The following is a 27,016-nucleotide window of genomic DNA, read 5'->3' as shown; positions in this document are numbered from 1 at the left end:
ATAACGGCGCCAATGTGAAAAGAGCTTACAACGGAGCACTACGTCACATTCTCGACAAAAACTCGAATGCTGATTATTCGCCTTGTGCAACCCACAGTCTCAATTTATGTGGTGTTGATGCTGCAGAATGTTGTACGGCTGCAATTACTTTCTTGGGAGTTCTACAAAAATGTTTTACTATTTTCAGCAGCACTCCACAACGATGTGACATCCTAAAAAAAATGTACCGAGCTCTCTTCACAGTCTTTCAGACACTAGGTGGTCGGCTACAATTGAGTCAATTAGACCATTCGCAAACCATGTTCCAGGGTTACCACAAGCACTAAACGCATTACTTAAGCCAAATTTGACTGCGCAAGCATACGGAGATGTTACCGGCATTCTTAAGTACATCAACAAATCCGAATGTATCTTGCTGTCCTCAATTTGGTTCAAAATACTGACTAACATTAATAAAAGAAACGTCGTACTCCAAGCTAGAGACACCACCATAAATTCAGAAAACAAAAATTTGGAAAATATTAGTCAGAACCCTTTTTCAGAAAGCCAAAATTCAGAAGTCAAAAATCCGGAAACAAAAATTCAGAAATCAATATTCAGAAGTCAAAATTAAAAAGTCAAATCTTGCACAAAATTTTATGTTTTTTGCTGTCTGATACTTTCTGAATTTTGACTTCTGAATTTTTTTCAGCCTGGAACACAGCAACGTCGAAAGAAGGCGTCATATCCAATCGAATTATGGAATATATATAATATCACCAAATTGGGTGACGTCCGTACAAATAATTATATATAAACGTGGCACAGCGTCATTCGAAGTGCGTTTGGGACATACCGTAACATATTTAATTTCATAAATAAAATAAACAAGTAAGGAAGGTTAAGTTCGGGTGTAACCGAACATTACATACTCAGTTGAGAGCTATGGTGACAACATAAGGGAAAATAACCATGTAGGAAAATGAACCGAGTGAAACCCTGGAATGTGTTTGTATGACATGTGTATCAAATGAAAGGCATTAAGGAGTATTTTATGAAGGAGTGGGCCATAGTTCTATAGGTGGACGCCATTTAGGGATATCGCCATAAAGGTGGATCAGGGTTGACTCCAGAATTTGTTTGTACAATATGGGTATCAAATGAAAGGTGTTAAAGAGTATTTTATGAGGGAGTGGGCCATAGTTCTATAGGTGGACGCCATTTAGGGATATAGCCATAAAGGTGGATCAGGGTTGACTCTAGAATGCGTTTGTACGATATGGGTATCAAATGAAAGGTGTTAATGAGTATTTTAAAATGGAGTAATCCTTAGTTCCATAGGTGGACGCCGTTTCGAGATATCGCCAGAATTTGTTTGTACAATATGGGTATCAAAAGAAAGGTGTTAATCAGTATTTTAAAAGGGAGTGATGTTTAGTTCCACAGGTGGACTCCGTTTCGAGATATCGCCATAAAGGTGGACCAGGTGTGACCCTAGAATTTGTTTGCACGATATGGGTATCAAATTAAAGGTATTAAGGAGGGTTTTAAAAGGGAGTGGGGGTAGTTGTATAGGTGGTCGCCTTTTCGAGATACCGCGATAAAGGTGGACCAGGGGTGACTCTAGAATGCGTTTGTACGATATGGGTATCAAATGGAAGGTGTTAATGAGTATTTTAAAAGGGAGTAATCCTTCGTTCTATAAGTGGACGCCGTTTCGAGATATCGCCATAAAGGTGGACCAGGAGTGGCCCTAGAATTTGTTTGTACAATATGGGTATCAAAAGAAAGGTGTTAATGAGTATTTTAAAAGGCAGTAATCCTTAGTTCCATAGGTGGACGCCGTTTCGAGATATCGCCATAAAGGTGGACCAGGGGTGACCCTAGAATTTGTTTGTACAATATGGGCATCAAACGAAAGGTGTTAATGAGTATTTTAAAAAGGAGTGGGCCTTAGTTCTATAGGTGGACGCCGTGTCGAAATATCGCCATAAAGGTGGACCAGGGGACACTCTACAATGTGTTTGTACGATATGGGTATCAAATTAAAGGTATTAATGAGGGTTTTAAAAGGGGGTGGTGGTTGTTGTATAGGTGGCCGCCTTTTCGAGATATCGCCATAAAGGTGGACCAGGGGTGACTCTAGAATGCGTTTGTACGATATGGATATCAAATGAAAGGTGCTAATGAGTATTTTAAAAGCGAGTAATCCTTAGTTCCATAGGTGGACGGCGTTTCGAGATATCGCCATAAAGGTGGACCAGGGGTACCCTAAAATTTGTTTGTACAATATGGCTATCAAAAGGAAGGTGCTAATGAGTATTTTAAAAGGGAGTAATCCTTAGTTCCATAGGTGGACGCCGTTTCGAGATATCGCCATAAAGGTGGACCAGGGGTGACCCTAGAATTTGTTTGTACAATATGGGTATCAAAAGGAAGGTGCTAATGAGTATTTTAAAAGGGAGTAATCCTTAGTTCCATAGGTGGACGCCGTTTCGAGATATCGCCATAAAGGTGGACCAGGGGTGACCCTAGAATTTGTTTGTACGATATGGGTATCAAATGAAAGGTGTTAATGAGTATTTTAAAAGCGAGAAATCCTTAGTTCCATAGGTGGATGCCGTTTCGAGATATCGCCATAAAGGTGGATCAGGGGTGACCCTAGAATTTGTTTGTACAATATGGGTATCAAAAGGAAGGTGCTAATGAGTATTTTAAAAGGGAGTAATCCTTAGTTCCATAGGTGGACGCCGTTTCGAGATATCGCCATAAAGGTGGACCAGGGGTGACCCTAGAATTTGTTTGTACGATATGGGTATCAAATGAAAGGTGTTAATGAGTATTTTAAAAAGGAGTGGGCCTTAGTTCTATATGTGGACGCCTTTTCGAGATATCGCCATAAACGTGGACCAGGGGTTAATCTAGAATGTGTTTGTACGATGAGGGTTTTAAAAGGGAGTGGCCCTTAGTTGTATATGTGAAGGCGTTTTCGAGATATCGACCAAAATGTGGACCAGGGTGATCCAGAACATCATCTGTCGGGTACCGCTAATTTATTTATATATGTAATACCACGAACAGTATTCCTTCTAAGATTCCAAGGGCTTTTGATTTCGCCCTGCAAAACTTTTTCATTTTCTTCTACTTAATATGGTAGGTGTGACACCCATTTTACCAAGTTTTTTTCTAAAGTTATATTTTGCGTCAATAGACCAATAAAATTACCATGTTTCATTGCTTTTTTTGTATTTGGTATATAATTATGGCATTTTTTTCATTTTTCGTAATTTTCCATATCGAAAAATTGGGCGTGGTCATAGTCGGATTTCGGCCATTTTTTACAATACAAAGTGAGTTCACATAAGTACGTGAACTGAGTTTAGTAAAGAGCATCCTAGACAAATTAAATGAAAAAGGGCGGAGCCACGCCCATTTTGAAATTTTCTTTTATTTTTGTATTTTTTTGCACCATATCATTACTGGAGTTGAATGTTGACATAATTTACTTATATACTGTAAAGATATTAAATTTTTTGTAAAAATTTGTCTTTAAAAAATTTTTTTTTTTAAATTGGGCGTGGTCCTTCTCCGATTTTGCTATTTTTTATTAGGCGTACATATAGTAATAGGGGTAACGTCCCTGCCAAATTTCATCATGATATCTTCAACGCCTCTCAAATTATAGCTTGCAAAGGTTTTAAATTACCTTCTTTTAAAAGTGGGCGGTGCCACGCCCATTGTCCAAAATTTTACTAATTTTCTATTTTGCATCATAAATTCAACTCATCCACCAAATTTCGTCGCTTTATCTGTCTTTGGTAATGAATTATCACACCTTTTCGGTTTTTCGAAATTTTCGATATCGAAAAAGTGGGCGTGGTTATAGTCCGATATCGTTCATTTTAAATAGCGATCTGAGATGAGTGCTCAGGAATCTACATACCAAATTTCATCAAGATACCTCAAAATTTACTCAAGTTATCGTGTTAACGGACAGACGGACGGACGGACATGGCTCAATCAAATTTTTTTTGGATCCTGATTATTTTGATATATGGAAGTCTATATCTATCTCGATTCCTTTATATATGTACAACCAACCGTTATCCAATCAAACTTAATATACTCTGTGAGCTCTGCTCAACTGTGTATAAAAAGTAACATGCAATAACAGAAACAAAACTGCAGCAATTTTCAGCTGGAGGAAAAGGTGTGGTTTCTCGATTTACATATTTCTATCGTTTCGTCTCACTGATTTGTTGAATAATAGCCATGTTTTTTAACACGCGCGTATACGTTTCGTTTGCGCGTGTTAAAAAACGCCTATCTTCGCTTAGATAATGCTTAGGAGACCCATCTAGCGGCTGTGGTAAAACAACTAGCTACAGCAACAGGGTGTACCGAAAAGCGGAGACGCAACGCTCTGATGGCCATAGGGTATAACATATAGCTGAATCAGTTGCGATGAATTGTGGACACACATATAATACATAGAATTAGTGTACAGGGTGAAACAAAGACACATATTTCAGTTACATCTGAGTATAATGCGTATTGAAATTTAGTAGGACAAAATTTATGCGCAGCAATTTCAGAGGTGTATTTATAGTTTGTCTCTTAGCAGTCAATATAAAGTTTAAGCGTAAACGGATATACGCGTGTTAAAAAACACGGCTAATATGTCCGCAAGTATAATGATTCGATTTATTCACAACTTATAATAGTAGCACAACTTCACGCTGTAAGGTATTTCGCCGTAATTTACCCACAGCAAGTTAACATCAAAATGCGTTGGTTGAATGCCGCTTGTGGGTATACGCTGTGAGTTGCCTCACACCTTTGTTTGTGGTCTGTACCATTCATGCGTAACATTCTCTGCTACGGTAACTCTGATCCTTTTATTCCTCCTATTAGTATATGTGGGAGTGAGTGTGTGTTCGTCTTTTTGGGCCGTCTTATGCTGGCTGTTACTTAATTGGCACTTACCCGTCCAACAAGGCGTGCCAGTCGCATCCTCATTGGGTTAACTGGCGCCATTTGGTCACACAAAGGAAATTGAAATCGTTCGCCTGTGCTCTGATGTTGTCGGGTACGATAAGTGAATCATAGAGCATGATTTCTTCGAGAGAGGACTTTGCTTTTATTGCCTACATATTTCAAAGTAGCATTTATTGGCAAAAGTGTTTCTTCGCTGGATTTCAAAGCTGGTGTTGTTGTTTGTGTTAATGCTGTTAAATATAGATAATGATATAAGTAGATATCGACAACTTTGAAGAAGTTTGTCTTCTCCTGCGCCTTCTTTCAAACATGGCCTAACTAAGATCTCAAAATGCAGTTGAAGAACGAGCTTTATAAAAGAGTTTTGGGTTATGGCAACAAAATTCATAATAGCTCGACAAAGCTTTGAGCAGTGGTATTTTGAAGCGCTGCGTATACAGATACATATATCATTGAAGCAGTGCGGATTAAAATCCAACTTGTTGAAAATAATCATATAATTTCGTTTATGAATGCCTTATCTAAAAACAAATTTAATCGATTTTTAGCCGAATTTGTCTTTTAAACAAATTCTAAGATAAGGTGACGTTGTTTAATAAATTTTCGAAACGAAAGCTTAGAAATGGCAATATTCTAACTCAGTGGCCGTAATGTATATGGAATTATTTAACAAGTTTTATTTAAATTTTCATTCGCAGAGATGAGCATACTGTTGTGTTGGCCAATGGATGTGAACTTTACTATAGTAAATTGATCCTTTCTTTAAATCAGCGTTTTGGTACCGCCAGCATTACATGACAATTCCTATCCAATAAATTATGCACAAATTAATCAACGCATCGATAAAATTTAAATGTATTATAAACTGGAAGCCATTGTAAATGACCGTAATGCCAATGATATTAACATCATTGTCTTTGGGGCACATATACAATCATTTGAATTTATCGATTTCTTACTTAAAAACTTCCCTGTCCAATGAGTCACATGTGCCTCACAAGAGCGTATTGAAATGAGTTCGTGTGTCACATGTGACTCATTTCTTTATACAACTTAAAGACGCTTTCTTGGTATGAAATATTTGTGAATTCTATGTGAGCGTATATCAAAAGACCTAAACCTTAGGAAAATGAAAGAAAATTTCGAAATTTTTTTTCTGATACCTTTTTCTCATTTTCTTCGAGTTTTGTATATACTTCTAACTTCAATTAAACAAACAAGCACACTAATACACGCTTTTGACATTTATATATCAATTTACCGTTATTGTGATTCGAAAACTTAAATTATTTCTTATGGTCCTATATGTTTACATGTGACTCATTCAGTACAAACTCAATGGATATTGAAAAATTATATATTTTATCATAATGAATATATAATATCGCACATAACTTTTGAACGTTACCCCGATGGGGACTTAATGACATTACCTTGCGATTTATTTGTTAGTTTTACTTTAAGGGACACCGTATTGCAAACACAAGGATGTAAGTATATTAATTATATTTATATTTATTTTATACAGAGTATCACCCTATCGAAAGCGCCCACGCCTCAGCATTTTTTTGTAAAATTCCCTGTATCAGAAATTGTTTGATGAACGGCCCACCTCTGAAATTGTTTCGTACTATGCGTCGTATCACTTTTGTCATCCTCAGAGCAGCCTAACCGAAATGTCTTCTGTATATAGACATTGGGGTTGAGTGGGACAAAAACACGCCATGAAGGCATTTTTGGAACAAATTCTGATATATGACTATATTGAAATAACCTATAACATAGGGAGCTGTTAAAAAGTTCGCTGAGACAGAGTAATGTGGAAGCGAATTCTTGTTCTGTGAAACGCAGAAGTGAAATAAAAACGTTTTTATAAACATTTTTTCATTTCACCACTTCACAGAACAAGAATTCCCCCTGGTAGTGCAAAATAAGTAAACAAGTTGAATGATTTTTATGTTTTTAAAACTTTTTGGAGTGATGACGAAAACGGGTCTAGAAATGGAGGATAATTGCGTATTAGTTGATGAAATCTTTTGTACAACCGATCCAGACATTTACGCAATAGGAAATTTCACGCGATTGCAAAGTGAAGCAAACCATCAATATTTAAATGTATCAAACGAAGAAATTGCATATAAGGTATGGTATGTAAAATATTGTTTTTTAAATAGTCGACAAAAAACAATAAAAAATCTAGAACCCTGTCTAAGACCAGGAGTTACTGTAGAGTTTTCTGTAGGAAAACTTTAGAGATAAATGGACAAAAGCAGAAGACAATGGTAGTAAAATTAAATTTTCTCTTGAAATAGTACTCCGCATTATTCCAGGATAAACGATTGTCAGTACTTACAATTCCGAGCCACGTTAAAAAGAATTTATGTAGTATAGACTTCCAACAAGTATTTTGGCTTGCAATGAGTTATTGCTTTCCTTCATGCGGCCCAGAAAATATAGTCTAGAATTATATATCCGGCTGAAGAGCTGGTCCGTTAATTTTCGAAAACTTGCTTTGCTAGGGCTACGACTTTCCACAAAACGAACTGTGTACAGAGCCTGGGTTCCTATTCCGATTGACATATACTTCCGATTCCGATTTAGGTTAAACTTTTACCACATACCAAATGTATGTACCGCTTGTAACGTGTCCCATATGACACCAACTATCTTTTCAATTGAAATTTGGAACCAACGCCTCGCACACCCAACACCTCTTTTTGTGCAACCCTGTTGAAACTACAAGTTTCCTCGGACTCCCGTTAGAATAAGAGTTTGTGAGTGATCGCAACTGTTGATTGGGGCGAAGCACTGCTACAACAGCAACAATAACAAAAACATAGGTATTGTACTCCATTTCGCTTCTGAAATACGTTTAAGAGTTCAAATCTTTAGCTCCCCGGGAAGTTACTTAAACTAAACTCGTATGAATTTTCTTTTTAGCTTAATTTTGTCTCCTTTTGTTGCATTGTCACGGTACCCAGAAATGTGAAGTTTAACTTTTCTAACTCAATGAGAAGTTATGTATATAAAATTCGAACGCAATAATCTGTCTGTTTTACATTGCTTTTCTAAAAATCTCCTAATATATGCATCCCTGCTCCATCTAACAGGATTTTTATACTGAATATTGCAATATAACAGGGCTCTAAGTTATGTTTCAAGTTACATATCGCTTGACCGCTAAATTTTCTAACTCGAGTTTTTATATCACGTTTTGGGCCCCATCTAGGGACAGTTTGTAGATTCCAGCTCTACGGGAAGTTACTCAAAACTTGATTAGAAGATTTTCCGAGTAACCATCAAATGATAGAATAGAAATAATTAAAAATTTTGATCCAATTTATTTTCTGAGTTGCGTGGCGTAGATTCCACATTCTAATTGTTCATTTACAAATTTTGATTTGAGAGTGAAGACAAATTGCTATGTGCACGTGTGTACATTAGACTGGGTCGATTTTTTAACCTATATCGCGCCATCGATTTTTCGATAGGCTTTGGGCTCAGGAAAAAAAAGTTCCACTACGCATACCAAAAAAAAAAATAATTTTTGAGCCTGCAAAATTTCAACGATTTTTTCGATTTTTTATGCATTTTGCATTTTCAAGGCTCCAAATCATTTTTTATGTATTTTTGGTAAATGCAGTTTTTTCAAAAAAAAAAAATTCTTTTATGGAGATTTAGAAGAATTTTGGTGGAAAAATCGATTTTTTTTGCAGGCTCAAAAATTATTTTTTTGGGTATGCGTAGTGGAACTTTTTTTCCTGAGCCCAAATCCTATCGAGAAATCGATGGCGCGATATAGGTTAACTTTCGTCCATACAAATCGACCTAGGTTAGTGTACATATATTATATATCAAAAAAAATTTTTTTTTCTCGGACGTTGTGGCAGCGCACTGCCCTCAAGTGGCCCGATGAAACCAGGCTAATCCAGTTTTTTTTTTTTAATTCAGACATACTTTTTTTTTTTTTTTGTATCCTAATTCTTACTTATGTGTTATTTATAATTTTTTTGTTAACGAGTCTTTGAGAGGCAGTGGCTTCTTAAGCGCCGAGATCTAAGACCGCTCAGCTACAGAGAAACTCATCAGCTGAGAAATATAGATTCACAAAATGCAATAGATTAAAAGTATAAATATAATTTTTTAATTATTAAGAGAAGATAGAACCGTCTTTTTTATGGCAAAGAGCAAGTCCGAAACATCAATTATTCTCGAGTGAGAGTTATAATCTTCACACAAACATAGAAAAGGTTCGTGTAGTTGGAAATTGCTTCTGCATTGTTTACTTCGTTCAAAAGAAATGGGCTTGAAATCGATCCATTTAAAAGTCTAGCCATAAATAGTACAACTAGCATTTCTCTGTGACTTGCAAGGGTAGAAAGATTTATTAGTTTTAATCGATTAGTGTAAGGAGGAAGATTATACGGAGAGTCCCATTGAAGATTTCTCAAGGCGAAAAGTAAAAACTGTTTTTGAATTGATTCTAGTCTATCGACATGAACTTGATAACGCGGATTACAAATTATCGATCCATATTCTAATATCGGCCTCACCAATGATGTAAAAAGGGTTTTTGTAACGTAAGGATCACTAAGATCGTTTGCCTATCTTTTCACAAATGCTAAAACTCCTCTCGCTTTATTGACTGTGGCATTAATATGAGGGTTGAAACAAAGTTTGCAATTCATTGTAACTCCCAAGTCGACAAAAACATCAACGCTTTCCAGAGTTTGGCCATTAATTGTGTAGGAAGCTGGCTGTATGTTCCCACGTGAAAAACACATGGATTTACATTTTTCTATGTTGAGAGGCATAAAATTCGCATTACACCAAGCAACTAAACGATTTAAATCCGCCCGGAGTACAGAACGTTCTTCAACCGACGCGTATGACTTAAAAAGTTTTACGTCGTCGGCATACATTAAAATTTTAGAATATTTTATAGTTGTGGAAACATCGTTAATAAATATCAACAACATAATAGGACCGTGATGGCTGCCCTGAGGCACACCGGAGGGAACATCGATGACATTCGAAAAAATGTTTTTAAAAATTACCCTTTGAGTTCTACCGCAAAGATAGGAGGACATCCATCGAGTTAGGCCAAGTTGAAAACCAAGCAATTCGAGTTTATAAACAAGTAATTAGTGGCGTACTTTGTCGAATGCTTTGCTGAAATTAGTGTATATAACGTCGGTATGATGATTGTTTCTAAACCCATTAAAGACGTGAGTTATAAAATCAAGCAAATTGGTTGTGGTTGATTTGGCTTTACAAAAGCCATGCTGAGAACTATCTATCAATGTAGAAATCGAAAATGTAAAGTGATTCGTAACGATTGCTTCGAAAAGCTTAGGGATAGCGGAGAGCTTTGCTATTCCACGATAGTTTTCAATAGACGACTTGCTTCCTTTTTTATGGAGTGGGGTAAGAAAAGATTCCTTCCAAGCCGTCGGGAAAATGCCATGATGATGATATACGTATAACGAACACAATTTTGCGTTAACTACGCCTTATACATTCACGTGGATCTCCTGGCAGGATCGCCAATATATAGTATAACTATATTTTTAAACAAAACTTTATTTATAAATTTAATAAAACCATTCACATTTAAAATCTAAAATTAACTGACAATAACTTTTTCCTTTTGAAACATTATTCAAAATAAATGAAATATAGTATATTTAAATAAAGTGATAACCCTACACAGACAAAACAGCTGATTCCAACATCGACATTGTTGACATTCGAAAAAAATAAAACCAATGTGGTTTCTTAACACCAAGTGAAATCAATATTAATTTGTAATTACGACAAAACGCCAAACCGACTTATGCTGGTGTAGTGTACACAGCCAACACTTTCAATTCGAAATATTTAAATCAGTTAATATGCTACCCTGTAACAAAAAGAGTCTAATAGCGTTTTCTTTTCTGAAATAAATTCCTATAGAACTAAGACCCACACCTTTTTAAAATATTCATTAGTATGTACCTTTCATTTGATTCCCATATCGTACAAACAAATTCTAGAGTCACCCCTGGTCCACCTTAATGGCGATATCTCGAAAAGGCGTCCACCTATAGAACTGAGACCCACTCCTTTTTAAAATACTCATTAACACCTTTCATTTGATTCCCATATCGTACAAACACATTCTACAGTCATCCCTGATCCACCTTTATGGCGATATCTCGAAAAGGCGTCGATATATAGAACTAAAGCCCACTCCACTTAAAAATACTCGTTATCACCTTTCATTTGATACCCATATCGTACAAACAAATTCTAGAGTCACCCCTGGTCTACCTTTATGGCGATATCTCGAAAAGGCGTCCACCTATAGAATCAAGACCCACTCCTTTTTAAAATATCCATTAACACCATTCATTTGATTCCCATATCGTACAAACAAATTCAAGAGTCACCCCTGGTCCACCTTTATGGCGATATCTCGAAAAGGCGGCCACCTATAGAACTAAGGCCCACTCCCATTAAAAATACTCATTCACCTTTCATTTGATAGCCATATCGTACAAACAAATTCTAGAGTCACCCCTGGACAACCTTTATGGTGATATATCGAAAAGGCGTCCACCTATAGAACTAAGACCCACTCCTTTTTAAAATACTCATTAACACCTTTCATTTGATTCCCATATCGTACAAACACATTCTAGAGTCATTCCTGGTCCACCTTTATGGCGATATCTCGAAAAGACGTCGACCTATAGAACTAAGGCCCACTCCCATAAAAATACTCGTTACAACAAATTCTAGAGTCATCCCTGGCGTCCACCTATAGAACTAAGGCCCACTCTGTAATAATAGCTTGATAATGTAACCACCATATTATATACGATTTACAATATTACCAAAATAATCGAACGCGTTTCCACCAAATGTGAACTGGCCTATACACACATATAATTTTACTTACTTACTTAACTTAACTTGTATGCTACGTGGCAAACACCACATGTTAAACTTAGAGAATTAAAGTACTATATTAAAATAACAATCGTTGTTGTCTTTAATCACTCAACATAGCACTTAACACAACCACTTGTTACATGGTGTCAGAAGTGGTGAAGTCAGCATAACGTACAAGGATTACAAAGATAAAGTTTGATATTTTTCAATATGGCCACCGAACGGGCGCTGAAAGAGTTGGATTGCACTAATATTTCGAAGGAATGGCCGGCATGGAAAAGCGAATTTCTTATGTACATGTTAGCCACAGATAAAATAGGCGGGGCCGAGGAAAAAAAGATTGCAACATTCTTGTGGTTGGCCGGGCGTCAGGCCCGAGAAATATATAACACTCTTTACCCAAATGATGGAACCGCTACTAGCATATTGGGAAGCCAAAATAGCAATCAAATAGCAGGAGGGGACGAAAGTAATGGTGACTCAAGCGACACTGTCAGCAACAGAAAATTAGAAGATATTTTGAAGGAGTTTGATAAATTCTGCATTCCCAAAAGTAATCCAACACTGGAGTCCTTCAAGCTAAACAACATTGTACAAAAGGAAGGTCAACCGTTTTCAGAATTTGAGACCGACCTTCGCAAGCAGCTCCAGTTGTGCAATTTTAGCTGCCGTTGTGAGTGCGGAAAAGTATTAAAATATGAAGAACGCATACTTAAAGATCGTATAATCATCGGAGTTCGAGATATGAAGCTGCAGTTAAAGTTATTAGAGGGTAGCAATGAATCGTTACAACGATTCATCGACTCTTGTAAAGCATTTGAAGCATCAACTGCCAGTAAAGCGCTGTTAACGAAAACCGCACAACCCTTTGTAAATAGTGTCATTGAAGAGGAAACATCAGCTGACAGCGTTAATGCAGTTGTTCGCCGATGTTACAACTGTGGTCAAGTTTTTACATCAACGCATTTGCGCGTATGCAAACCAAATAATGTCATTTGTCGGGCATGTGGGCGAAAAGGCCATTTTGAACGTTATTGTAAATCCAAGGGAAAACAAGCAGATGGAAAAGATGGGAAGGATAACAACTTTAAGAAGCAAGACGATAATCGGAAAACGGATAAAAAAAATTTAAATATCAGCAACACTCTATTAACTGTGCCAGTTCAGGTAATGTTAAAATCATTGGTGGAAATGTGAGTAGTTGTAGTAATGTAGACAATTTTTTTAGAATAAATTCGAACGAAAGTGGGTATCAGAAAAAACGTTGGTACAAAGAATACGAAGTGGGAAATATAACAATTAGATTTAAGCTTGATACTGGATCGGATGTGAATTGTATTCCAGTCAAAACATTCAAACGTCTTAATATTGAATTGAACAATAAAAATAACCTTTTAATATCTGATTACAATGGAAATAGAGTTAAAGTTTTTGGCACTGTGAATTTGAAATGTATAGAAAAAAAATCAAGAAATGTATGGTGTTCTCGCTTTGTTGTTGTAGATGATACGTGCGAGCCGATACTGGGCCTGGAAGCGTGCGAAAAATTTGGGTTAATAGCAAGAGTGGATGTTAATTCTGTGACCATCTTACCTAAAACAAAAGAAGCCTTTGTAAAAGAAAATCGTGATATTTTCGAGGGTATAGGGAAGTTTCCTGGAACCTTTTCAATTAGGTTGACGGATGATTCAAACCCTGTGTTGCACTATAAAAAACGTATACCCTTGCAATTGATTGATAAATTAAGAGAAGAACTTAACGTCTTAGTGAAGGATGGGATAATCTCTGAGGTTGACTATCCAACACAGTGGGTAAATAATTTATAGATAGTAGAGAAACCTAATGGCAAACTGCGAATTTGTCTCGATCCGAAGCCTTTGAATGCGTGTATCGAACGCGAACATTTTCTCATTCCTACAGTTGATGATTTTACCTCACGATTAGCAAAGAAACGAGTTTTCACAGTTCTTGACTTAAGTAGTGGGTTCTGGCACATGGAGTTGGATGCTTCGAGCTCTAAGCTCACTACTTTTATGACCCCGTTTGGTCGATTTAAGTTCAATCGTGTTCCGTTTGGTCCCAACTGTGCCCCTGAGATGTTACAGCGTAAAATGGTGGAAATATTTGGAGACATATCAGGAGTAATCATTTATTTTGATGACCTAGCAATAGTGGCGGAAACCGAAACGGAGCACGATCGGATTTTGGCGACTGTGATGGATCGAGCAAGGAAAAACGGAATCAAGCTCAATGCCACTAAAATTCAATACCGGAAATCTGAAGTAAAATTTATGGGTCATATTTTGTCTGAGGGTACTCTTAGGCCAGATAGTAAATATAGAGAAGCAATTTTAAACATGCAGAAACCAAGAAACAAGCAAGACGTAATGCGTCTCTTGGGTTTATTTAAGTATCTAGCTAAATTCATACCAAATTTGTCACAACGCTCAGCTGCACTACGGAGCTTGACACGCAACGACGTTGAATTTGATTGGACGGATGAACATGAGCAAGAAATGAAAAGTTTGTTGCAAACTATAACATCTGACCCTGTCCTAATAGTATACGATGCTGACAAGCCGGTGATAGTGCAGACAGATACATCCAAAAATGGTCTTGGATGTGTATTAATACAAAATGGGCATCCGGTAGCGTTTGCCTCTCGTACCCTGAGCAACAGTGAGCAGAAATGGGCGCAGATTGAAAAGGAATTGTTAGCCATAGTTTTTGTCGAACGCGTTTCCACCAAATGTGAACTGGCCTATACACACATATACCCAGCAAAAATGTGCCCGTAAATTGACTAGGAAAATGACTAACAGCTGTGTCGATGGAACACGTAAATCGCTAAGTAGCATTTGTACAGGGCAGCAGTAACATTTGTGACCAGTCCATTCCGTCGTACCTATTTATGTGATTGTCCATACTGCTCACACATATACGGTTTTAGGTTATCGAAAAGTAAACAAACTATAGTGCTGTACTGTTCTTACATTCACGTTCTGGCAATCATTTTTTGAGTTATATACCTGTAACTTTACGAGTATTTTTACGTTAATATGACCGTCTTTTGACTAGTGTTATGACCGTTTTTTTACTTGGATTATACTGCTATATAAATAAAATATTTCTTTAATTCAAATCTATTAACATTTCTTTTATTAAACATTTTTACAATATATTACATTATTTATAATAGTTGTAAATTATTAACTATAAGTCTTAAGGAATAGTTTTTCAGTCTTGTTGGTGACCCATAAATACAAATTTTATTGTATGCGATTGTATGCGATTGTATGCATACAAAGTTAAGGGAAACTTAAATAAATTAATTAATGATATAGAAAACAAAAGAAAAGAACTAACAGAACTATTTGTTGCAGTAAACCATCAAATCGTGAGTAGGCAATTCACAATTTGGGTAAGTTGACTTGTAATTCGCCAATTTTAATGCTATAACTTTTTTATTTTAGTTCAGAAAGCTGCAATTGAGGTTCGAAAGTTACAATTGAAGTTCAAAAATTTCAATTCAAGTTCAGAAAATTAAATTCAAGCTCAGAATTTCAATTTGTAGTTCATAAAATTAAAATTGAAGTTCAGAATTTCTGTTTGTAGTTCAGAAAATTATAATTGAACTTAAATTGTTATTTTCTGAACTTCAGTTGTAATTTGCTGAACTGCAGTTGAAATTCCTGAGCTTCAATTATAATTTACTGAACTTCTATTGAAAATTGTGAACTTCAATTGTAATTATTTGAACTTCAATTGAAATTTCCGAGCTTTCAGAACTTCAATTGCAACTTTCAAATTTTTTTTACATAAAATGAACAATTTAACATTTTTTTGACAGTTAAATTGGTGAATTGCCTACCAGTGGTTTGAAACCACTTACATTCGTATTGGCGCTTCTCTATATCATTAATATAACAATATCTTTTTAATAATTCAATTAATACACAAATATAAATTTTTTCCCTTTACATTTTAGAACTGTGTACAAAAATATGTAATTTTACATATCACAACCTAAACCAAAAAGTATTTCAACTCATAATCAGAGAAGATTTGTGTTGAATGTTGATTTATACCACGAAAATAACAAAATTGGTAACAAAACCAGGCTAAACGATAACGTTAACTACCAAAAAAAAAGTTATTTCACGATGCTTTCATGGATCGATTTACACTTAAATACCGATCTGAAATTTTTTTAAGTTTTCATATTTTTTAGTTTAAAATGCGATATATGCATTCTGTGGCATAATTTTAGATTGAATGTACTTCATGCAATTTTCTTTCTTCGTGATTTTGCAATAATAAACGTAGGTACTCATAGTAATTTTTTGTTTTGAATTATGTGATTACAATATTTATAAGGACTATTTAGTTGATGGTATTGGTACTGTCAGTTAAATTCATCAGCAATTATTTATATTCAAAATATTTTTTTGTTATACATCTATTTTATAAATTTTGGTTAAAAATTATTGACAAATTCGTTGCAATTAGATTGCTTTAAAAATCTTTGCAAACTTTGTGCGATTGTTGAATATTCAGGCAGGTTCTGAAATTCGAGTATTATTTTAATTAGAGCATAAAAAGCTTAGTAACGTAGGAAAAAACTTAGAATTATTTCAGTTAAGTTCATCACAAATATTTATAGTCAAAATACTTTTTTCTTATACATTGCATTTAAATTGCTTTAAAAATCTTCGCAAACTTTGTGCGATTGTTGAATTTTATTTTAATTAGAGCATAAAAAGCTTAGTAACGTAGGAAAAAACTTAGAATTATTTCAGTTAAGTTCATCACAAATATTTATATTCAAAATACTTTTTTCTTATACATCTAGTTTATAAATTTTTGGTTAAAAATTATTGACAAATTCGTTGCAATTAAATTGCTTTAAAATTCTTTGCAAACTTTGTGCGATTGTTGAATATTATTTTAATTAGAGCATAAAAAGCTTAGTAACGTAGGAAAAAACTTAGAATTATTTCAGTTAAGTTCATCACAAATATTTATAGTCAAAATACTTTTTTCTTATACATTGCATTTAAATTGCTTTAAAAATCTTCGCAAACTTTGTGCGATTGTTGAATTTTATTTTAATTAGAGCATAACAAGCTTAGTAACGTAGGAAAAAACTTAGAATTATTTCAGTTAAGTTCATCACAAATATTTATAGTCAAAATACTTTTTTCTTATACATTGCATTTAAATTGCTTTAAAAATCTTCGCAAACTTTGTGCGATTGTTGAATTTTATTTTAATTAGAGCATAAAAAGCTTAGTAACGTAGGAAAAAACTTAGAATTATTTCAGGTAAGTTCATCACAAATATTTATAGTCAAAATACTTTTTTGTTATACATTGCATTTAAATTGCTTTAAAAATCTTTGCAAACTTTACGAGATTGTTGAATATTATTTTAATAAGAGCATAAAAAGCTTAGAATAGGAACGTAGGAAAAAAAGAATTATTAGGTTCTTCTATAATTTTTAATCAAGATTATTTCAGTGTGTCTTGTTCGTTTGTTGTAGGTAGGTTTATGCTGTTGCAGAGCTGGATTTATTGATCAGATACCGCCTTTGTTTATGCCGGTTGTGGCTCAGCGTTAAACACCGTCTCATGCTGTCTTCGAAGTTGATCCTGCCTTGCAGTTTGAAAACGTCTAAATTAATAGGAATGGACAATGTTAGTAATAACATTTTAAAGCAATTTAAATTACACTACCAAAAAGTACGCTGTTCACGAGTTTCAGTTTAGATAAAGATCGTTTGCCCTGTACTCCGTCCCAGTTAAAATTGAAAAGAACGTTGTCAGAGAAAAGTTTTCTCATTACTCCAATAATGTCTGATAATGCACCTTTCAGCATAAAGATATATGATTTCTAAATGAAAACCACCAATTTAAGTTATGAAACACAATTAAAAATATTCAAAAATACCATTGATTCTTGATAATCATCTGAGTCCAACTTTTTCTCAATGTCATAAACTGAATCCAGCGATGTTAGTGGCATAACGATAGAGAGCTCGGTGTGAGTATCATTTTCCGTTTCTCCGCTGATACGGCATACTATTTTGTGCGTTTTCTTAATCAGAACTTTTGAGTCACGCATGACCTTGTAGATAGCCATGACTTCTGCCAATTCTGGAAGCTGAAATGATAGCATAAATAATAATTAAAGAGAATCAAGGTATTGCGGCTACAATTGCTAGGGTTTCACAAATAACAGTTCAATATTTCACTACGCACCTTTTCTTCAATCTTAGTCAATCTAAATTCCAGGTCGATATGCTTCTGTAATATTGTTTGTAGTATTGCCATTATATTTTCGTTTGTTGTAGGGAATGTTCCTTCGTTGGTTAAGGAAGTAGCCGCATTATTCAAAACGGTACTCGTTGTATTTAAGGAAGAGTGAAAGGACGCGCTGTGTTGTGCTACATCGATGAAATCGGCGTTTGCTGAATCGGAATTGGAGGGAAGTAAATCAATCAATTTGTTGTGTGTTTGGTTGGTACTAGAGCTGGACGAATTATTGAAATTGTTGTTTATAGCTTTTGAGCTAGATGGAAACGGTTCGCTGTGTAGTGCTACATCGACCAAATGCGCATTTGTTGCATTGAAGCCCTTTGACAAGTTAAACCTTCGGAATTTTGGCGTATATGGTTCGCTGGTTGTGGCGCTAGACGGATGACGGAGATTGGCGTTCTTTGCATATAATTTAGATGGAAACGGTTCGCTGTGTTGTGCTACATCCACGACATGGGGGTTTATTGCAATATAATTCGAAGCAAATTCATCGACCAAATTGGCATTTACTTTGCCCTTCACCAGCTTTACCTTTTTAATTCTTAGTTGGTTGGCTGTAGAGCCAGACGAACTATGAAAATTGGCGTTATTTGCATACAATTGAGATGGAAACGGTTCGCTGTGTTGTGCTACATCCACGAAATAGGGGTCCGTTGCATTGGGAGCGGAGGGAAGTACATCTACCATACCCTTGAATGTTTGGTTGGTAGTAGAGCTAGAAATATTTAAAAAGGCGTTGCTTTTCCTATTCGAAGTAGAGGTATACATATCTATGTCTTCTTCAAATATGTCCTGGCTCGCCATTCTTTCTGATCATATGTTCTCCATGAAAAAAAAGAAATACAATTACGAGTAGCATTTATAGTAATTTGTTTGAAGGTCCTCACTGTAGGGTTATTATTTTTATTTAACTTTGTGTTTAAGTTACTTTGAACTTTGTAATTTTTGAATTTTTACATCAAGAAGATATTATGTATGTGACTATTCATATTAATAAAAAATAATAAAGCATACTACACTCGCCAAAACGTAACATTTCATTCATATGTGAATTCGAGTAAATTGATAAAGTTAATTTTACCATTGATGCCTTAGGAAAGCTTCTTACGAATATAATATATATATATTTTCCAAAATAAACATTTTGGAAATGTTACGTTTTGGTGTGGACCTCCGCATGTCATCAAATTGGAGCAAGCGATAATATAAGAATATTAGTTAGAAAATTTGTGAAAAAGGTTATGAAGTAAGGGTATGAGAAGATATTTATTTTCAAAAGGAATACAAAAATACTTATGTTCAATATCTTCCCAGGAAATTTCAAGTCTCATTTCATCCAACCTACTTCCAACCAATATACCAAGGGCTGAAAGTGACTCAAGTGGTGCTTCGTAATAATTATCGACTTTAAGAAATGCGTTCGCTACTACCACGTCCTTTCCCGATTCGTTTATTGTTTCTATTATTTTTATTGGACCTGTCCCCTTACTAAAGAAATATGAATCTTTCTCTTTTTTTGGATCAATAATAAGAGAACCATAGTTTGATGTTTTTTTTATTTCTAGGCATTTTCTCTCCTGAAGGCGAAAATAAAGTTGCTGCAAAATTTGATTGGGCTTTTTTATCAACTTTTTCAGGAATTGCATAAAATTTTCAAATTTGTATGCAGAGAATTGATCCAAAGTCCCATTATCTCTGGCACACGCAGGCAAATGCAACAAACAGTGGATGTTAAAGCTAATTAAATCGTCACCGTAAATTTCACCAAAGAGGTTGACAAATTCGTCTAACATTTCTTGTACAACATTGGTTTCGGTTTCGCAAAATGTTCCACAAGAAAGGATTCGTATGCTGGCATGTAAAAGAAGGAAATGATAATACAAATTATCATCAACGCAATCTTTTAAAACAAATATCCCAGAATAAAGTAAAAACTGTCTGTACTCTGTTGATTTCCAGTTTTTATTTTCTTCTTGTCCTTGTACTCCAGAAATAAAAGCTCGTGCGGGTGAATCGCATATAAATAGATGAACATCAAACCGTTTCAAATCGGGGAATGAGCCTACTTTCAAGCCATTTATCCTTAATAGACTAACTTCCTCCGCGAAGTCTTTCAAAAAACCGTTTGCGTTTGTTGGTTTTTGTTTTCCTGAAAAACACGCAATCAAAAAAGGACGCTCAATTGCATTACCGACAATTGATCCTAGAATCGGCCATAGCACTCTCTTCGAACTTTCAAATGGTTTGAGACCATCAATTCCCACATCTATTAATACTTGTGTAGCGTTTTTTAGACTAGGAAACAAACTTGACTCGAAGTAGGACTGAATGCCATAGTATGCAAACTCACCACCGAGAATATTCTGTACTTCCACACTATTTTTGGGTGTTTCAAGAATTGTCTGTGCCGACAGCGGCAGATTTTTCACTCCAATAATTAATAAGGTCCGAACGAGATCATTTAATGCTTCTTGGGTAATATTATGTCGCATGGCCCATGACTTTATATAATACAATTTTTCTGCAGTCGAAAGTTCAGAAGGGAAGCTGTCGAACGTATTCTCAGCATCTGTTGCACATTCAGAAGATTGCTGCGGCAGAAAGAGCTTTCACAGGTGACACATCTGTCGCAACTGCATTAAAATCAGCATCTGCCCGAGCAAATTTTGAAATATTGGCGTATTCGGCTACACTGCGCTTAAATTCTTGATTTTCCTGACTGCAAAGGTTATAAAACGTTCTTCTCTTCATATTTCTTACCTGATATAGGACACGTTCAGAAACACAAAAATAGCGCGGACCCAAACACGCGAGCGTAAAAATTCTGCTTCCACTGCTGATATACTTAACCTTTTCCAAAGTATATGCTTGCCTAAATATTGAATAAAAAAATGTAAATGTTAGCCAAATGACTGTGTAGGGGCGACCCTGCTTAGAAAAACTTTTGAAATTGAAAAAACTTGTTTCTAAATTTTTGATTTTTTCAGACTCAACTTTATGGACTTGAATAAATTATAAACCATGTCCCTCAAACAATCGTGCCTCCCTTCAACCTTGAATTATCTAGCTCTACACTGGATACAACAATATCCGAGCCAAGCAACTAATTGATGAGATTGTGAATTGAAAGTATATGTTATTTATAAGCTGCCCGAAGCCTTCAGGCTTGTTGCAGTTGCTAACGCCATATCTTTGGCCATTGTGGTTAGCATTATTAATCTGCAAACCACCTCTAACCTTTTGGTATGCATACTTTTTTGTGTGTCTGTCCACCATAGTCAAGGACTTTTCACCTCCTTCTCCACGTTGAGATTCCATGAAATCTGAATATCTAGAGGGATTACTATATACTTTTAAACTATAAGTTTGCGCACTTTAAAATATATATATATATTTGTGATCGGGAGAACTCCCTCTTTAATTTGATATCAAGTTCAACCCAGAAATCGGGGGGTGCTAAACTAAATCGCTGCCATCTTGGGGTAAGTTCTGTTGTATTTTGTTGTATTAAAAACTGGTACCAGGCCCGACCATCTCGGGAACGATTTGTTATGGCCACATGCGACCTTCTAGGCCATCCCACCGCCTAGATCCATGAGGAGTTCGGGGTCGCAGAGCCTCGGCTGTTAATGAAACAGGACTCGCCACAACTGCTAAAACTCGTCCAAAAATATTGCGAGGTGTCAAAGACGCGTTATGAACCCAGGACCACGAATCCGAAAGCGGAAATTAAATAATTAGTTTCTGTCAAAAGATATTTCCAAACCCGAAAAATGGCCCTGGGGAATTCCGAAACCGGGGGTGGGATCCAAAGTAATTTTGCGCAGAACACCTTTCCTGGGTCGGTCCAACACCGGTTTGGAGACCAAAACTATATCTGCGCAAAACACTTTTACCCAGCTTTTCTTGTGGGTTCAACAAAAGCATCAAAATTACAACAACCACATGAAAATTTTCTAATTTGTGATCCTGGGCCCAAAGCACGTCTTTTGAGACCCCTCCCAATAATTTTGCACGTGTTTTAGCAGTGAGCTAAAGTAAAGAATTACCCTATGATTTAATCAAATTATATATTTGAAACAATGGAAACAACTGAAAATTTTACATGAATACCACTCTTATGATTTGCCCAAGTGAATCTGTAGATGGTGTTCTGGGGACATAAGAAGATAGCCCGTGGCGGTTCTGAGAGCAGTATTTTGGCAGGCCTGTAGCTTCTTCCAGTGAGTAGTTTTTAGGCTTGGCGACCATAGAGGGGACGCGTAGCATGCAATCGGCTCGCCAATTGCTTTGTATGTGGTAATGAGCGTTTCTTTTTCTTTTCCCAAAGTACTGCCAGCAAGGGATTAGAGGATTTTTTTACTGCTCTGGATTTTAGGTATAATTGCGGCTGCATGCTCACCAAAACGTAGATCCTGATCAAACGTCACACCCAAGATTTTGGGGTGTGGGACAGTCGGCAGCCACGACCAGCGCTAGTACTTCAACCACTTACTCATCCATAACGTCTGCACCAAAGAACAATAAGATTAACTCCAATATTGAATTTTACACACTACTTTGGTTGTTGCTTTTTTCAGTTATTATTGAAGTTACTTTCCATTCCATAGCTCTACTTTACCTGCGTTGTTGCCGATGATACACCAGTCAATCTGTCAATGCCAACCCAATTTACAACTTTCAAGTTTTATTTCTATTATTTTAACTTTTTTCTTTTCTTTGTGTTAGCAAATTCACTTCAAATTTTCAACTCATTCTAATTCTTCTAACACCTTTTCATAAGCAGTTAATGCTGCAAATGCTAGTTTGTTGTCTATATTTTCATTTGATCACATAAATATTGTTTTTTGATTATAGATTTTTTTGCAAGAAAGAAATTCCTTAGCAAACTTACCTGCAAAGCATTAGAAGTCTCAGCAGAAGCATAAATTAATTTTGTCTCCACTTTCTGCGTAGCCGACAATTTCTTAAATTCTTCATCTGAACGACGAGCTACTTGTTTGAAATTATATGCTGCCTGCAAATTATCTGTACAATTTACTTGTTTGAAATTATATGCTGCTTGCAAATTATCTGTACAATTTATGCATACAATTTTTGGAAGATTATCAATTGATGTTGCGTGCAACTATGGTAAACGGAATGGCTGATTCGCAGAAAATTTTTGTGACGTATTTGAGGGTACATAGCATGTAAGAAAAGGCAAGCATATATGTATCGGGCATTTCAATTACGCCATCTCATTCTGCCATACTAACAATTGTGGAACAATGTGGGATATTTTGTTGTTGGTCGCCATCTTTGGTCACTAGATTTTTGCTGGGTAATTTTACCAGGCATGCTTAACCAACGAAACGATATCATTTCGTTACGATAATCACCGTTAATAAACGAAACGAAGTCATTTCGTTTCGTTTATTAACGTTAAGATCGTCAAATTAACGAAATGATTTCGTTTCGTTTTCTGCCATATCAAAACGAAATCAAATCGTTTATGTTGATTATTAATTTCAAACTATGCTGGCAAAGCTGATTGATGGCGGAGTCATTAAAGGTGAAAGCATTATCCAAGCTGATTGCAACTTTTCTCATGAATTTTGACAGTACGAACATTTCTCAGAGTATTTTTGACATTACCACCAACGAATTACACAAATTACATAGAGTTTGTGTGTGTATGTGCGCTCGTTGTTGCCACCTTACGGCTTCACCATGGCTATAGCATTGCCAGCACAATTCAAACATAAAGTATCACGTTTTCGTTAACGTTTTTAACGTTAACGAAAGCTTTTCGTTTCGGTTAAAAACGAGATACAATTTATCTTGATAATTTCTTTATCGATAATATTTCGAAGTGTTTCAACGGAAACGGTGGAAATTTTTTGATAAACGATTAGCTTAACGTTAAGGTGCATCCCTGAATTTTACTTACTTACTTAACTTAACTTGTATGCTACGTGGCAAACACCTAATGTTAAACTTAGAGAATTAAAGTACTATATTAAAATAACAATCGTTGTTGTCTTTAATCACTCAACATAGCACTTAACACAACCACTTGTTACACACTCCCATTAAAAATACTCGTTAGCACCTTTCATTTGATAGCCATATCGTACAAACTAATTCTAGAGTCACCCCTGGTCCACCTTTATGGCGATATCTCGAAAAGGCGTCCTTCTATAGAACTTAGACCCACGCCCTTTTAAAATACTTATTAACACCTTTCATTTGATACCCATATCGTACAAACAAATTCTCGAGTCAGGTCTGGTCCTCCTTTATGGCGATATCCCTAAATGGCGTCCATCTATATATCTATGGCCAACTTCCTCTTAAAATACTCTTTAATACCTTCCATTTGATACACATGTCATACAAACAAATTCCAGGGTTACCCTAGGTTCCTTTTACAACATGGTGATTTCCCTTACTTTGTCTCCACAGCTCTCAACTGAGTATGTAATGTTCGGTTACACCCGAACTTAGCCTTCCTTACTTGTTAAAATACTCATTAACACCTTTCATTTGATTCCCATATCGTACAAACACATTCTAGAGTCATCTCTGGTCCACATTTATGGCGATATCTCGACAAGGCGTCGACCTATAGAACTAAAGGCCCACTCCCATTAAAAATACTCGTTAACACCTTTCATTTCATACCCATATCTCTCCAACAGCTCTCAACTGAGTATGTAATGTTCGGTTACACCCGAACTTAGCCTTCCTTACTTGTTAAAATACTCATTAACACCTTTCATTTGATTCCCATATCGTACAAACACATTCTAGAGTCATCTCTGGTCCACATTTATGGCGATATCTCAAAAAGGCGTCCGTCTATAGAACTAACACCCACTCCTTTTTAAAATACTCATTAACACCTTTCATTTGATTCCCGTATCGTACAAACACATTCTAGAGTCATCCCTGGTCCACCTTTATGGCGATATCTCGAAAAGGCGTCCACATATAGAACTAAGACCCACTCCTTTTTAAAATACTCATTAACACCTTTCAATTGATTCCCATATCGTACAAACACATTTTAGAGCCACCCGTGGTCCACCTTTATGGCAATATCTCGAAAAGGCGTCCACCTATAGAACTAAAGCCCACTCCCATTAAAAATACTCGTTAACACCTTGCATTTGATACCCATGTCGTACAAACAAATTCTAGAGTCACCCCTGGTCCACCTTTATGGCGATATCTCGAAAAGGAGTCGACCTATAGGACTAAGACCAACTACCTTTTAAAATACTCGTTAACACCTTTCATTTGATACCCATATCGTACAAACAAATTCTAGAGTCACCACTGGTCCACCTTTATGGAGATATCTAGAAAAGGCGTCCACATATAGAACTAAGACGCACTCCTTTTTAAAATACTCATTAACATCTTTAATTTGATTTCCATATCGTACATGCACATTCTAGAGTCACCCCTGGTCCACCTCTTTGGCGATATCCCGAAATGGCGTCCACCTATAGAACTAAGACCCACTCCCATTAAAAATACTCATTAAAACCTCTCATTTGATACACATATCGTACAAACAAATTCTAGGATCACCCCTGGTCCACCTTTATGGGGATATCTCGAAAAGGCGTCGACCTATAGAACTAAGGCCCACTCCCAATAAAAATACTCGTTAACGCCTTTCATTTGATTCCCATATCGTACAAACAAATTCTAGGATCACCCCTTGTCCACCTTTATGGCGATATCTCGAAAAGGCGTCGACCTATAGAACTAAGACCCACTCCCAATAAAAATACTCGTTAACGCCTTTCATTTGATTCCTATATCGTACAAACAAATTCTAGGATCACCCCTGGTCCACCTTTATGGCGATATCTCAAAAAGGCGTCCGCCTATAGAGCTAAGACCCACTCCTTTTTAAAATACTCATTAACGCCTTTCATTTGATTCCCATATCGTACAAACAAATTCTAGGATCACCCCTGGTCCACCTTTATGGCGATATCTCGAAAAGGCGTCGACCTATAGAACTAAGGCCCACTCCCATTAAAAATACTCGTTAACAACTTTAATTTGATTCCCATATCGTAGAAACACATTCTAGAGTCACCCCTGGTCCACCTTTATGGCGATATCTCGAAAAGGCGTCCACCTATAGAACTAAGGCCCGCTCCCATTAAAAATACTCGTTAACAACTTTAGTTTGATTCCCATATCGTAGAAACACATTCTAGAGTCACCCATGGTCCACCTTTATGGCGATATCTCGAAAAGGCGTCCACCTATAGAACTAAGGCACACTCCAATTAAAAATACTCGTTAACACCTTTCATTTGATACCCATATCGTACAATCAAAGCCTAGAGTCACCGCTGGTCCACCTTTATGGCGGTATCTCGAAAAGGCGTCGACCTATAGAACTAAGGCCCAATCCCATTAAAAATACTCGTTAACAACTTTAGTTTGATTCCCATATCGTAGAAACACATTCTAGAGTCACCCATGGTCCACCTTTATGGCGATATCTCGAAAAGGCGTCCACCTATAGAACTAAGGCACACTCCAATTAAAAATACTCGTTAACACCTTTCATTTGATACCCATATCGTACAATCAAAGCCTAGAGTCACCGCTGGTCCACCTTTATGGCGGTATCTCGAAAAGGCGTCGACCTATAGAACTAAGGCCCAATACCTTTTAAAATACTCGTTAAAACCTTTCATTTGATACCCATATCGTACAAACAAATTCTAGGATCACCCCTGGTCCACCTTTATGGCGATATACAGAAATGG

The 27,016-nt window shown here is 36.1% G+C and overlaps 2 protein-coding genes across 9 annotated transcripts in view; one reads left to right on the top strand and one right to left on the bottom strand.

Moving 5' to 3' along the window:
• Positions 1 to 11,935: 11,935 nt before the first annotated feature.
• Positions 11,936 to 20,175, top strand: LOC137244668 (uncharacterized). Of its 2 annotated transcripts, none has more exons than XM_067774015.1 (2): positions 11,936 to 13,080; positions 19,796 to 20,175. In XM_067774015.1, the coding sequence occupies exons 1-2, from the start codon at positions 12,124 to 12,126 to the stop codon at positions 19,973 to 19,975; spliced, it is 1,137 nt and encodes a 378-aa protein (XP_067630116.1). In that variant the 5' UTR covers positions 11,936 to 12,123; the 3' UTR covers positions 19,976 to 20,175. The 2 variants fall into 2 exon arrangements, with proteins under 2 accessions (XP_067630116.1, XP_067630117.1); XM_067774016.1 differs by lacking the exon at positions 19,796 to 20,175 and adding an exon at positions 13,142 to 15,145.
• Positions 15,041 to 27,016, bottom strand: part of LOC137244667 (uncharacterized) — a 588,428-nt gene continuing 576,452 nt past the window's right edge. Inside the window, exons 1-7 of one of the 7 annotated variants that reach the window (XM_067774009.1) lie at positions 23,125 to 23,436; positions 21,225 to 21,573; positions 20,991 to 21,102; positions 18,174 to 19,052; positions 17,863 to 18,075; positions 17,649 to 17,805; positions 15,041 to 17,586 (exon numbers count right to left, since the gene is read on the bottom strand). In XM_067774009.1, the coding sequence (XP_067630110.1) occupies positions 17,462 to 17,586; positions 17,649 to 17,805; positions 17,863 to 18,075; positions 18,174 to 19,034 (1,356 nt within the window). In that variant the 5' untranslated portion in view covers positions 19,035 to 19,052; positions 20,991 to 21,102; positions 21,225 to 21,573; positions 23,125 to 23,436 and the 3' untranslated portion in view covers positions 15,041 to 17,461. Of the gene's footprint in view, positions 17,587 to 17,648; positions 17,806 to 17,862; positions 18,076 to 18,173; positions 19,053 to 20,990; positions 21,103 to 21,224; positions 21,574 to 23,124; positions 23,437 to 27,016 lie in introns of those variants that run through there. The other 6 variants (XM_067774007.1, XM_067774011.1, XM_067774012.1 and 3 more) reach the window with 6 other exon arrangements.

Source organism: Eurosta solidaginis, chromosome 3 (assembly GCF_040869045.1).
Source record: "Eurosta solidaginis isolate ZX-2024a chromosome 3, ASM4086904v1, whole genome shotgun sequence".
In the NCBI taxonomy this organism is placed as follows: Eukaryota; Metazoa; Arthropoda; class Insecta; order Diptera; family Tephritidae; genus Eurosta; species Eurosta solidaginis.
This window is presented reverse-complemented; position numbering and strand designations above follow the sequence as displayed.